This window comes from Felis catus, chromosome B2 (genome assembly GCF_018350175.1).
Source record: "Felis catus isolate Fca126 chromosome B2, F.catus_Fca126_mat1.0, whole genome shotgun sequence".
NCBI lineage: Eukaryota > Metazoa > Chordata > Mammalia > Carnivora > Felidae > Felis > Felis catus.
Window position 1 is genome coordinate 127,927,954 of NC_058372.1, and position 14,158 is coordinate 127,942,111.

General features: G+C 37.7%; 1 protein-coding gene across 5 annotated transcripts in view; it reads left to right on the forward strand.

Moving 5' to 3' along the window:
- The window catches only part of ADGRG6 (adhesion G protein-coupled receptor G6), a 142,803-nt gene that overhangs the window by 55,721 nt on the left and 72,924 nt on the right, over positions 1 to 14,158 (forward strand). For all 5 annotated transcript variants that reach the window (XM_006932061.5, XM_019831321.3, XM_006932062.5 and 2 more), the window contains exon 3: positions 10,465 to 10,806. In XM_006932061.5, coding sequence (XP_006932123.2) covers positions 10,465 to 10,806 — 342 coding nt within the window. The remainder of the gene's footprint in view (positions 1 to 10,464; positions 10,807 to 14,158) is intronic.

The following is a 14,158-nucleotide window of genomic DNA, read 5'->3' on the forward strand; positions in this document are numbered from 1 at the left end:
AAGTAGGTGATTCCCCCCCCCCCCGATGTAACCACACTCTAAATCTTCACAATCTGAGACAGCTTGCTGTGTAATTTTAAGCCAGCAATATTCAAAATAGCACAATAACTACTGTTGGCAAGATGTGGAAATTTTCTTGAGCAGTCGGAATATATCCCAGAAGCCAGGATGTTTGCTGACCATTAGGTCTAATTCCATTCAACCTGTGTTGCCTGATTTACAGCTCCAGAGCGGACAAATGAACTCAAACAGGCGGGGACTCGTGAATGCTCAAAAAGACCCTGTTGCCTCATAATCTGGTTCTTTCCCTTCCAGAAGTGTCAGATATCTCCATGACTCTCCCGGAAGCTTCCTCCTGCTAAAGGGAGCAATTGAAGCTCTACTGTGTGTGAGGAACTGAATCTATCACCAAACTAGGGTTTTAGAACTAGAAGAGACATTTTTTTTTCTTTCACACGTGGATACCAAGGCCTCCATGGCTAGTGACTAGCCCAGATCCCATGGTTGGTTAATGGAAGAGTCAAGACCAGAATCTACTGTGATCCACTTGTAGTATTACCAAATAGTCACATAAACAGATTATTTCAAGAGGAAGCCAATGTACTTTTCTCTCACCTGGCACAAAGTAATCACTCACCAAATTCTAGTGGTTATTATAGTTTTTGTAATTATCAATTCTCTGCTTCTGTGTATATGGAAGGATTGTTTGGCTTGTACTGAAATTTTAAAGAAGTATTTTACCTTCTTGGAAGGTACAATTTTAGATCTGGAGGGGATCTTGAGAGAGCTTCTAGTTCAGCATCACGAGTCTATTGTTCTTGCCACAGTGTTGTTTTTCAAAAATAATAACAAACCATTTTTTATTAGATCTTTGATTTAGCTAGAAAGGAGTTGGAATAGAAGATATCCTTTTAAAGTTTAATTTCAGAGAGTGTTGAACAAACTTAAGATCATCTATTTCTCTTCCTCCCTCTCTTTCAGACTGTCCTCTAATATATTATTCTTGAGATCTGTGTGCAAAGTTGACATTATATAAATATTTTGAAAAATAATTAATTCCAGTAATGGATTAAGTTAAGGCAGTGAGACAGCGTATTTAAACAACCTATTTATGTATAAAATGGAAACTCTTACTGAAAAAACATTTTTATTTTAAAAATCTATATTATGGAATTTTTACATCAGCCCTTATTACTAAAATGTTTACATAAAAAGTATTCCATAAAGGGACAAAATTATGCCAGTTGCATCTATAATTTACTTTTCTCTAAGCTATCACTATTTAAATGGCTGTCATTTATATGTACAAGCCTGAATGTGTGTGTGTGTGTGTGTGTGTGTGTGTTTAATGCCCTGAAATTAAAGACTCATTTGGAAAAATTGAGCTACAGTGCACATTTACTCTGCCACTGCCATCTTCTTCCCAATATATTCTCCCAACTTATTGGGAGGGTAGGTTAAACCAAAACTTGTTCTAGCTATTAATTTCAGGTTCTTCACCTGCACCACATAACATGGAATAAATTGGAAGCAATAACTTTTCACTCCTACCTCCAACCCTGACCATCCTCCGATAACCATATGTAAAGATACCTAAGACAGAACTAGAAACGAATGAAAGTAGGGGCCCAGAAAATTGAATGAATGAACAAATGATCTGAAACATTGCTAACATGCTCCACTATTAATAACCACAATCACAGCACCAAAAACTAATGTTATTTGGGCATCTTACTGACAACCAAGTGCAGTCCTAGTATTTTATATGGATTATCTCATTAGCTGCATTCATGTGCTCAAGAAGTTAGTAATGTGCTGATGAGCCAATAATGACATCATTGCCTTCATGGCTATTAGAACTATAATTAGCTGTAATTAGGATAAGATATTCTCCACTTCTGTTGGTTTTATTTAGCACTATTTTTCTGGTTTAGTGCCAAAACAAACCAGTTTTACTTTGCAGCACTGCCTCGATAATCCATATGGAAAAGTTTTCTGTGACATTCTCAAGTGAAATGAACATTAGGTGGGTGCTTGTTTTTCATAGTTCCCTCAGTTTTTTGTCAGGGGTGATAAAACACGGAAGATCAGAGTAAGACAGATCTTCGATGAACATGGGATTGGTTGCTTTGCTGCTTTTATATCTTACCCATCGGCAGTTAGGCTCTGCTGCAGGAAGTCCCTGTAGAATTAGTCTGCCTACTGCTGGGACTGTTCTTTGCTCTCCCCAAATAAACTGCCAGGGTAGTTCTCTGTCTTTTTCTTCTGGTCCTCTGTCAAGTCCCTTGAATGAGGCTGCAGTGATTCTTACAAGGATCTTTGTTGTATGCAAGAGTAAGGATTAAAAAAAAAAAAAAAGATCTGTGTTAAATACAAATCTGATTGTTTTGCTTTCCCATAATTAAAACCTTTTCATTTTCTGCTTTTACTATAATTTTTCTTTTTTTTTTTAGTGTGGCTTATAGAATTCTGCCTACCTTGACCCTTTATCTCCTATTTCACCCCACTTTAGATACTACATTTCCACAAAACTAAACTCTCAGGTTATTTGAACAGTCAGCTAGCTCTTTTACCTGCTGGTCTTTGCACCTGTTGACCTACTGCCCAGAACACTTCTCTTTTTCTCCCCTGCCTCCCTCTTAACTTGGCCCACTTCCGTGCTGCATATTTAGGTCTTGGTTTCTCTCATCTGTTAGAAATGGCACTGTTTCTACGAAGTCTATACCTAGGTGATTGCACTCATCTACCTGCTCTATCAGAGCAATTTGCACAGTGTGCTATTGCTATCTATTTATCTGTATTTGAAATAATCTGTATGTTCCATAAAGTCAGGGATTATATCCTGTCCACGATATGCTTGGTATTCCTAGCAGCCAGCACAGTGCCAGGTGCAGAGGTGCTTACTTAATAAGTATTTATTGAGCGAGTTGATATGGGGATGGTAAGGGATGAGTTAGACAGTGTGAACAGGACAGTATAGAGTGCTGTATGTGTCATTCAAAGAGGGCTTGTCCTTTTGGATCCCAGAGAAGATTTTGAGTTAGAGAAAACATTTTTATCCTTACATTTGCATTTTCATAGATCTTTCTTGTAGTGATGTGGAGGATGAGTTGGAGGTGACAAGACTGTTGACAAAGAGGCTAGCTACTGAGCTTTTGTCCAAGAGAGAAAAGATGTGAAACTTAAGCTAAGTAGCCATGGGAATGGGATAAGGAGATGAATTAAATAACCATGGATAAGATAATGTCATAGTCCTGGATAAAAATTCGAGAAGGCGTGGGAGAAAGAAGATGGAGGAGGATATTCAGAGGTCTAGTTTGGATGTTTCTCATGCTACTAACAACTCTAAAGTGGATAAAAACAAATAATTTGAGGAATGGTGTTTGAATTGAGGGATCTATGAGACCTTCAAGTGGAGACATTGAGTAGACATTCACAAGTGTGGGTGTGGTGCTAAATAGGATATGCGTGTCACCAGCATTTGAACATAATGAAGGCCTGGGTTTGGATGACATCATCCAGAGAGAATGAGTGTAGACATAGAAAAACTGAAGGGAGAGGAGAGCCCTGTAAAGTACTGCCTTGAAGCACACTTGGTTGTAAGGAACAGAAATCTACTAAAGCCACATAAAGAGAAGTGAGATGGTAGGTATAAATTCTTGTCCTAGAATTCAATGAAAAGCCACAAAGAACTGCTCCTTCCATTGATTTCTGGACATGGAATGTCTAAAATTAAAGTCTCTGTGTTTCTCACAGTTTTGATTTTCTCTCACCTCTCTGTTTTCTACATCTGTTCTCTTTCTCTTTTCTCTGCCCATCAGTGCCCTTTGTTTGAAAGTGGGCAAGGTAGCCACTGTTTTTCAGTTTGTATAACTTTGGCATTCTATTTTTCATCATTCTCTGAATAAATTATCTGTGTCCCTAACTTCACTTTCTCAGAGAGAGAATCTGACTGAGTAGCTGAGACTGTGATTTGGTTCCCTTCAGGTCAGGGATCCTTCCCTGGGGTGATGGTTACCAATGTGACTGCGTGAGATGTGGGAGGGGCAAATCCCTTTGGGAGAAGGTGTATGCACGGAGATTGTGACTGGCTTCCGTAGTATGTTGTGATTTAAGGGAGTACCTCTCAGATTTTGATCTACTTATGAGTCACCAGAATATCTTTTGTAAAATACAGATTTTGTTTTGTAGGTCTGGTTGATTCTGTGTGTCTAACAAGCTCCAGGTGATGCTTAAACTGTGGGTCTGAGAATCACACTTGAAATAGAAAAGATTGTGAGGGCAGTTAGAGCAGGTGCCTGCTGAGAGAGGGCTGAGAGAAGGGCAGGAGGAGAATAAGGAGAAGGTAGGAACTATGAGTGAAAAGACTACTCAAGAATCTGGGAGTGTTCAGAGACATCAAGTGTTGAAAAGGGTGAGTGAGATAAAATTGGAAGCCGCTATAATATAAACAATCTGAACAGTGTTGTGGATTCTTTTCAGCAGTGTTCAGAAGCCTATGTATTAGAGAGGAAGAAGGCCCATGGCTGGATGAATACAGAGTTGGGGTTTGCAGTGCAGGAATATGGAAGGGGATAAGAGACTTGAACATACTAACCAGAAAAGGTAGATTAAGTGATCGGCCCTACAGCTTTAGGTTGTTTCAAATTATGCATTGCCTTTAGATTGTTTTTTTGTTTGTTTTGTTTTTTAAACGCTTGGAGAAGGATTCAACCACTGGTTAAGAGAGAACAGTTTCCCATGAACATGTGTGTGGGTGTGCGTGCATATGCATGCACATGTGCTTGTGTGTTTAATCCTCTTGCAAGGGAGATATAGCTACATAATAAAGTGAATCTGGAAGCATTTCCATCATTTCACTCATTGGTTCAGAAAATATTACCTTTCAGAGTTACGTATGGAATGTTCTTTTTAAAAAATTTTTTTTTTCAACGTTTATTTATTTTTGGGACAGAGAGAGACAGAGCATGAACGGGGGAGGGGCAGAGAGAGAGGGAGACACAGAATCGGAAACAGGCTCCAGGCTCCGAGCCATCAGCCCAGAGCCTGACGCGGGGCTCGAACTCCCGGACCGCGAGATCGTGACCTGGCTGAAGTCGGACGCTTAACCGACTGCGCCACCCAGGCGCCCCACGTATGGAATGTTCTTAATGCTCCAGTGGTTATGGAAAGGCAAGACTTGAAGTTTAAACATGAACAATACTATAGAAGATAGAAATGTATCTGAAGGTGTGGTGAATATGAATCGGTTTGAAGATTCAAAAAAAAAGTTGTCAAGCTTAATGGTGCTTCATCAAGGAACTTTCAACTTCTTGTTAATTTTCTGGCCATATCAGACTTAACTGATTCAAGTAAAATGGTATCCTTTTGAACTAATGTGCAAGTCATTGAGATAGCTTTATATTCGTGGTGCCTCCAAAGAATGTTTTGAGGCTGAAACATCACAGTGGGAAATCAAACCATTTTCTGGTTAGCTCTGGGGAAACCAGTATTTTAGGAGGACTTTGGGAGTGAATTGATATCCTTGCTTGGCTGCTGGAAATTCCAGCAGGAGATTGGAATGACCAGTGTAACCCTGGTTTAGGAGGGATCCTCCCGTCCATGGAAATGCTGTCTTTGAGTGTAGGGTTTGCAGAGGCGGGGTGGGGCGGGCTGGGGAGGGGCAGCTTGCCAAGTGTGTCACATTGACAGAAACGCAGATGTCACAGCCAGACTGCCTTCAGATTCTCTGCTGTCCTGAAAAAATATGCACAGAGGCCTGAAATCACTTAAATTTAAACACTTCACTGTAATGACTCTGTATTATGTATAGTTTTGTATATTATCAGTCAATCAATATATGCCAGCATCTAAAGTATTATTTCTATTTGACATTTTAGCAGCGTTACATCTGGCAGCATTTTACTTGATCTGGAGCAATCCTGTGTGGCTCTTCCTGGCTTTGTGAAGGGTTAGGCATTAGAACCGATCCTGGAATTCTCAGTGGTTGGCCTTTACACGTCATCTTCAGAAACCACCACGGCTACTAAATATTTTAAACCTTTTTAAGCAATTAATAACCTTGATTCATTAGAATGTAATTTATTCACATAGATAATTCAAACAATGACTCCAGATGGATGCAAACTGAACAGGTGACTTAAAGCATCATTTTCTGGAGATGATTTTCACCAGCTAGGTTTTCCAGCAAATTCATCAGCGACAGTTTTATATGCATTCAAATAAAAAAAATAAGATTTAAGTGTATGCATTTTGTTCACCACTTAACACAGTATAGGAAAACCAGTTATCCCATCTACAGATCTGTGTTGAAAGCAGCTAAAATGGATTTCTTTTGATTTATCTTTTGGAGCCGGATACTCCTGCCTTAAATTTTAAAGAACATACTATTTTGAGTTACAGGCAAGTACTTGAAACCAGGTTGGAGTAAGAATCCAAATCTCTGAGATTAAAAAAAAAAAAAAAAAAAAAAACAGAACAAAAGATAACGATTATTAAATCTGGATCTAAATGCTCTTTATAAATCGAAATAGGCTTTGGCATGACTGGGAGGTTTTCAACCTTAGATTGGAATTTCTTTGAAGAATAAAGTTTTGCAAAATAAGGGAAGTAAGCGTAAGTAAATTCTTGCTAAACCTTTGCAGGCATAGGCAAGAGCTAGGGGTGGTATTTGGTTTGTTGTTTAGATTACTGGAAAACTTCGCTTGTATAAATTTATAGGTGTGAATATGTTACTGCATCCATCTTTGAAAACCATTTGAGCCAGATATTTTGAGTTGAGTATTGTTTAGAAAATATGTTAACTCTGGTTTTACCAAGACCTCATTCAGTGGCTGCTTTAGGAGCCATCTTTTTAAGTAGGTGTGCCTTTAAATTTTTTTTTTTTGTTTAACATTTATTTATTTTTGAGCGACATAGAGAGATAGAGCACAAGCAGGGGAGGGGCAGAGAGAGAGAGACACAGAATCTGAAGCAGGCTCCAGGCTGTGAGCTGTCAGCACAGAGCCTAACATGGGGCTCGAACCCATGACCTGTGAGATCATGACCTGAGTGAAGCTGACCATTTAACCGACTGAGCCACCCAGGCACCCCTTACTTAAGTAGCTATGCCTTTAAGAGAGAACTAATTAATTTCTTTAAAAAAAATGTTTATTTATTTTGAGAGAGAGAGAGAGGAAGAGAGCATGCAAGCATGGGCAGGGGAGGGGCAGAGAAAGGGAGAGAGACAAAATCCCACACCTGCTCAGCACTGTCAGCACAGAGCCCATTGCTGGGCTCGATCCCATGAACCGTGAATCATGATCTGTGCTGAAATCAAGAGTCAGATGCTTAACTGACTGAGTCACCCAGGCATCCCAAGAGAGAACAAATTAATTTCTTAATGAACTAGTTCATTGTATAGGAATCAATTAATCGTGACATATGATTGCTCTAAATGGGCAAATTCAAATCACCATATTTTAGACTACCTAGTATTCTTTACTAAAATATTTCAAAATTAGTTTCTTAAAATATATTGATATCAGGGTGATTACACTATGTTTAAGAAATTGCCCATTAGAAAACATTGTCTCTTAAAATAGTATTTGAGCCCACCACTTTGCTGTCTTTTGTTTAGTTGTGGAAACTTTTTTTTTTCCTAGGAAAACACTAGACTTACATTCGGAAGAGCTGGTTTGAATCTTGGTCCTCTTATCAATTAGATGTGTAACTCTGGGCAAGCTACATAATCTGTATCAGCCTTATTTGTTTCATCTGAAGATAGAGGTGGTATTAATTCCCAGGGTTGTTATGATGTCAGATAGTATATGTGAAAGCCCTTTACCGTGAAGTTATTTATAAATATGATTAACATGATGATACTATACCTAGTTTAACCGATTTTTCATCCAGCTAAAATAATCTCTATTTAGTAGCACTATCTCTAAATGCTATCTTGCAACTATAGATGAAAATCATATGGAAGAATGCTGTAAATGTTTGTTGTTTTTTTTTAAATAGATATTATGGGTGTCTTCCCTTTCTCTTTTTCATCCTAAAGAGGGCCTAAGGGAAAAAGAGATTCTATTAAAGTGGAGTGCTGTTTTTTTTTTTTCCTCTCTTAAATTATTGATGCACAGATTCTGTGTTATAGTAATGATTAATAATAGTTAACATTTATGTAGTACTAACTGTGTGGCTCCAAGGACCTTGCATTAACCTATCTAATCCTCTCAATAACCTTGGGAGGTAGGTGCTTTTACTGTTGTGTGAAGATAGTGAAACTGAGGAGATTAACTTGTTTGAGATTACAGCATCCATGTGGACAGATTGAACTTTCCTATACCTTTCATTCAGCTCTTAGAGAAGAATTTGACCAAAAATATGTACATCAGGCTAAAGGAATTCATGAACAGTAGTTGGGTTTTGGATGTAGTGGATAGCATTTTATTTTGGAAAAATGCTGTTGTTTCATGCATGTTGAGATGACACAGAGATTGTATCTTATTTTCTCTTTTTCTTTTTTAATCTTCAGTGCCTTTTACTGGATACATTCCTGTTAATCTATTAGGATTATTTCTCTCTCTTGAGCCCAAGGTACAGTAACAGGAAGCTAAAGTGTCAGGCCCAGTGTTCTCAGTCCTATACTATGAGTGAAATAACTGGAAGAAAGAGCCCTAAAGCCCCATCCGAAGAGATATTCCAGAGTTCATGCACGCTGTCTTTTTCTGACTTAGACTTTGTTTGGCTTATACCGTACTTCATCCTTCTTTAATTGAGACATGTTTCCATTGATTTAAGTTATTCATTTATTTGTTCATAAATTTAACAAATTTTATTGAAAGTCTTCCATGCACCAGGGATGCTGTGAGGTCCTGAGGAGTAAGATAGTGAATATAACAGTACATACTCTGCTTGTTGGGCTCAGAGAAGCCGACAAGAAGCAAATAATGTCACAAGTGGAAGTAATACACTGCTCTGATTAAAGCTACAAAGGAGACGAATGTGGTGGCTCAAGGATGGATGAGAGAAGGCATTTGGCCAACACTTAGTGATCATAAATTGTTTTCCTCTGTCTTCAGCCCTGTACAAGACAATGGAGACCCAGGGAGGAAAAGCAGAGGGAGGGCAAGTTAGAAAGAATTGATGGGGAACAGAGTTGTCAAGGATACAGCACATAACACAAGGTGGCCACAGGGAAAAGAAAAAAGAAAAACCTAACTTGAGCAGTGTAGTGTATCTGATAAGTCCTTGTTTCTTTCACTGAATCATGGAAGAATAAGCAGTATTTGTAGTAACTACCATGTTCAAGAAAAGTTACTGCCTATTTTATTCAACCCAGTAAAAGAGGGAGGAGTACAATACATTTAGAGTGATTTCCATTAACATGGCCAAAGTATTTTACTGTTTGAAAGTGTAAATGTCAGTTTTATGGCACTTTATTTATCCAGAATGTTGAATACATGAAATTACCGCCTACATTTATACGACTATAGAAAGAAACGTGAATATTAATTGCAAAAGCATGACTAGATAGAAAGACAGGAGACCTTGGTTTCTGGTTCCAACTGGTGATTATGGCCTGGAGAGCTAATAGTTGAGAAATAAGTGATTTCTTTACTTTTCTTCCTACCTCATATTACCTTCTGTCATTATATTGTATTATTTGTTTGGGCCCCAAACTGAATTGTAAGAATCATTCTGGCATAGACTTTGTCTTTCTTGTTGACTAATCTATACTATTTAGAATAGTGCCATATAACAGGCACTCAATTATTATTCACTGAATGAATAAGAGATAATCACACAAGTATATACGTAACAACTGTAATGAACAAATGAAACAAGTGAAAGTATTTTCAAAACTATGAACATTCCACACATGCAAGGTGATGCTATTTATTTGAATTTTAGAAAAAAATACAATCTGCCTGAAGATAACTTGTTTGCTTGTTTATTTTGTATTGGTAGCTTTCTCTTTAAACATGTATTTCCTAAGTATTTATCTTCCCTTATATCTATGGTTGTAATATTGACTTCTACCTTTGCGTTTCTATAACTCCTTCCACCCTGGTTCAATTACTCTCTAGAGTAGAAATTCTTAACCTGGGCCAGTGCACCTTTGGGAAATCCATTGTTGCCTCTTGAGGCCTCATATACTCCCTAAAACAATGTACTGGCTTTCATGTGTTTTACTAGAAAGAGTTCCTGTAACTTTTATCAGATTCTTAGAGTATATGACCCTCCTTCCCTGCCAAGTTTAAGAATCATTGCTCTAAAACTTTGTATTTTTCTTTTACTTTTTTTGTTCCTTTCTTGCTTTTTCTCCTTGAGATGGCTTCATTCTCCTTTTATTTTTCATGGTTATATTTTGGTATTTTAAAATGTTTACTATTTGATTGTCCCCAGTGTGTGGTATTCTTGGTTTATTGTATGCCTCTAATCCCCACCCTCGTCTCTGTTTCTCTTTTGTCTGGCCAACAGTGTGGGGCTGTGCCAACTGCAGAGTCGTCCTATCCAACCCTTCTGGGACATTTACTTCTCCGTGCTATCCTAACGACTATCCTAACAGCCAGGCTTGCATGTGGACCCTGCGAGCCCCCACCGGCTATATCATTCAGATAACGTTTAATGATTTCGACATTGAAGAAGCTCCCAATTGCATTTATGACTCATTATCCCTTGATAATGGAGAGAGCCAGACTAAATTTTGCGGAGCAACTGCCAAAGGCCTATCGTTTAACTCCAGTGCGAATGAGATGCATGTGTCCTTTTCAAGTGACTTTAGCATCCAGAAGAAAGGCTTCAATGCCAGCTACATCAGAGGTATGTAAACCAAAGACGACGCCAACCTTCTGCTTTCATTTAGCATGTTCTACAATAAACACCAGGACCAGAAGACAAGAGTTATGCTCTTTTATGTGAATGTGAATGATTAGGATTAGAATTTAAGGGCAAGAATCTGTTAATATCCTTCAGCATTCTCATTAGCAATATATTGTTACCAGATCCAAAATCTGGTTACAGTAGAGCTGAATTCTTTTATATTGTTTATATGCAGAGCATTTAAAGGCTGCTTGGAAGATATTGTAGATATTCCACAGCTAATAATTAAAAGCTGTACTTCTAACATCACTGAACATTTAAATTTTCCTATTCAGAAATCATTTTATTTTAGGCTTTTAAGATGCTGCCCTTTTAAGGAACTATGCTACGGAACAAATATAAAAAAATTAGCATATAAATTAAAATTAGTTATTTATAACTTAAGCTAATGAACAACATAGCCTGAGGAAAACACCTTAAAAATTTCTTTCCTTTTTTTTTTTAGTTGCTTAAAATTTTTTTAAATTGTGGTAAAATACATATAACATAAATTTTATTATCGTAAAACAGTTTTAGGTGCACAAGTCCATAGTGGTAAGCATATTCATACTGTTGTGCAACAAAGCCACAGAACTTTTTCATCTTGCAAAATGGAAACTCTATCCATAGAACAGCAACATCCCATTTCCCCCACCCCCAGCCCTTGACAAACACTATACTTTCTGCTTAAGGGTTTGAATGCCCTAGACTATAAGGGGAATCATGTAGTACTCGTCTTTTTGCGACTGGATTATGTCACTTAGGATAATGTCTTCAAAGTTCATCTATGTTGTACCATAAGTCAAGTTTTCTGTCCAGTCTAGGGCTGAATAATATTCCCTTGTATGTACATACCACAATATCTTTATACATTTATCCATTGAGGGATGCTTGGATTGCTTCCACCTGTTGGCTATTGTGAATAAAGCTGCTACGAACATAGGTATACAAATATCTCTTCAAGGGGTACCTGGAAAGCTTAGTTGGTTAAGCTTTGGCTCAGGTCATGATCTCACAACTTGTGAGTTCGAGCCCCGCACTGGGCTGTGTGCTGACAGCTCAGAGCCTGGAGCCTGCTTCGGATTCTGTGTCTCTGTCTCTCTGTCTTTCTCTGCCTCTCCCCTACTTGCGTTCTGTCTCTCTCTCTCTCTAAAAAATAAGTAAACATTAAAAAATTATCTCTTCAAGACCCTTCCTCAGTATTTTTGGATATAGCCAGAAATGGAATTTCAAGATTATATGGTATCGTAATCTTAATTTTTTAAGGAACCCTCTTACTGTTTTTTTAATGAACCAACTGCAGTGGCTGCACCATTTTACTTTCCCACCAGCAGTGCACAGAATTTACAACTTCACATCCTTGACAGCACTTGTTATTTTCTGTTTTGTTTTTTTTTGTATGTTTGTTTTTTATTTATTTATTTTTTAACTTGTTTTATTTTTTTATTTTTTTAAATTTATATCCAAATTAGTTAGCATATAGTGCAACAATGATTTCAGGAGTAGATTTCTTAGTGCCCCTTACCCATTTAGCCCATCTCCCCTCCCACAACCCCTCCAGCAACCCTCGGTTTGTTCTCCATATTTATGAGTCTCTTCAGTTTTGTCCCTCTCCCTGTTTTTATATTATTTTTGTTTCCCTTTCTTTATGTTCATCTGTTTTGTCTCTTGAAGTCCTCATATAAATGAAGTCATATGATTTTTGTTTTTCTCTTACTAATTTCACTTAGCATAATACCCTCCAGTTCCATCCACGGAGTTGCAAATGGTGAGATTTCATTCTTTTTGATTGCCAAGTAATACTCCATTGTATATAAATACCACATCTTTATCCATTCATCCATCGATGGACATTTGGGCTCTTTCCGTACTTTGGCTATTGTTGATAGTGCTGCTGTGAACATGGGGGTGCATGTGTCCCTTCGAAACAGCACACCTGTATCCCGTGGATAAATGCCTAGTAGTGCAATTGATGTGTCATAGGGTAGTTTTATTTTTAGTTTTTTGAGGAACCTCCATACTGTTTTCCAGAGTGGCTACACCATCTTGCATTCCCAGCACCTTAAAAATTTCTAATGAAAGGAAAAAATATATTTCTATCAAATGTATTTCCCAGATTCTGGCATACCATAACGTTTGAATAATCTTGGTCTCTCTAAAGCCTCTTTTTACTTAAGGAAAATTCAGGATTCAAGACTAGCTTCTTAAATAAATATCATGTATGAAAGAAAGAACAAAAAAGAAAGGCACCATTATGAAAATAACTGACCCTCATTATTATAAACTTGGGTTTTGGTGGTAGAGTTATTTACTGTTTGTGAGTCACAATCACAAATGTGATTCACATTAGGTGCGTGTGTGGTTAATTGGGAAACATGTGCTTTAATTTTTCAAATAATGTTTTCAAAATTATAAAACCCTACAGGAAATTAGAAAAAAAAAGAAGCGAGTTAGAATTATCCATACATCTGTCATCTAGCCATAACTACTAATAAAACATTGATGGACATATTTCTTTCCAGCCCTTTAAACAATACATGTAGTATACTGGGTTCATATTACTTAAGTATCCCTTTGGGTAAATAGACCTATAAAGTGCTTTATATTTAAAAAGTAGACTGAAATCCACAATTCTATTAAACTCCATCATGCAGTTTTTTTTTTTTTTTTTAATTTTTTTTTTTTAATGTTTTTCATTTTTGAGAGACAGAGAGAGACAGAGCATGAGGAGGGGAAGGGCAGAGAGAGGGGGAGACACAGAATCAGAAACAGGCTCCAGGCTCTGAGCCATCAGCCCAGAGCCCGACGCGGGGCTCGAACTCACGGACCGCGAGATCGTGACCTGGCTGAAGTCGGACGCTTAACCGACTGTGCCACCCAGGCGCCCCTCCATCATGCAGTTTTTACTAGAATATTTACATGAAAATGATGCCTTTACCATAGACCTATATTAAAATCTATTCAATCTAGCATTCCTTGAAGCCAGCATTAAAGAGAATTTTTGAGGAGAGCTACTTCTGTCTCAAACCGGTACATGTTTCACAGTGTCTATTATATTAACATAGGGTGAAATCCATTGTATTACTTAATAATTTCACATGTGTCACAGAAGGACTAGGCTAACGCATTTTATTTTGAATGTATTATGCAGATGATAATAATCATTATTAGTAATCAGTAACATTAGTAATCAGTCCTAGCTCTATACTGACTATAGCAGGCACTGTTCTAGTGCTTTCCAGGTATTATTTGATTCCTATTGACCACGTGTGCAATAGGTGTCACTGTCCTTCATTTTATGAGGAGAGGAGGA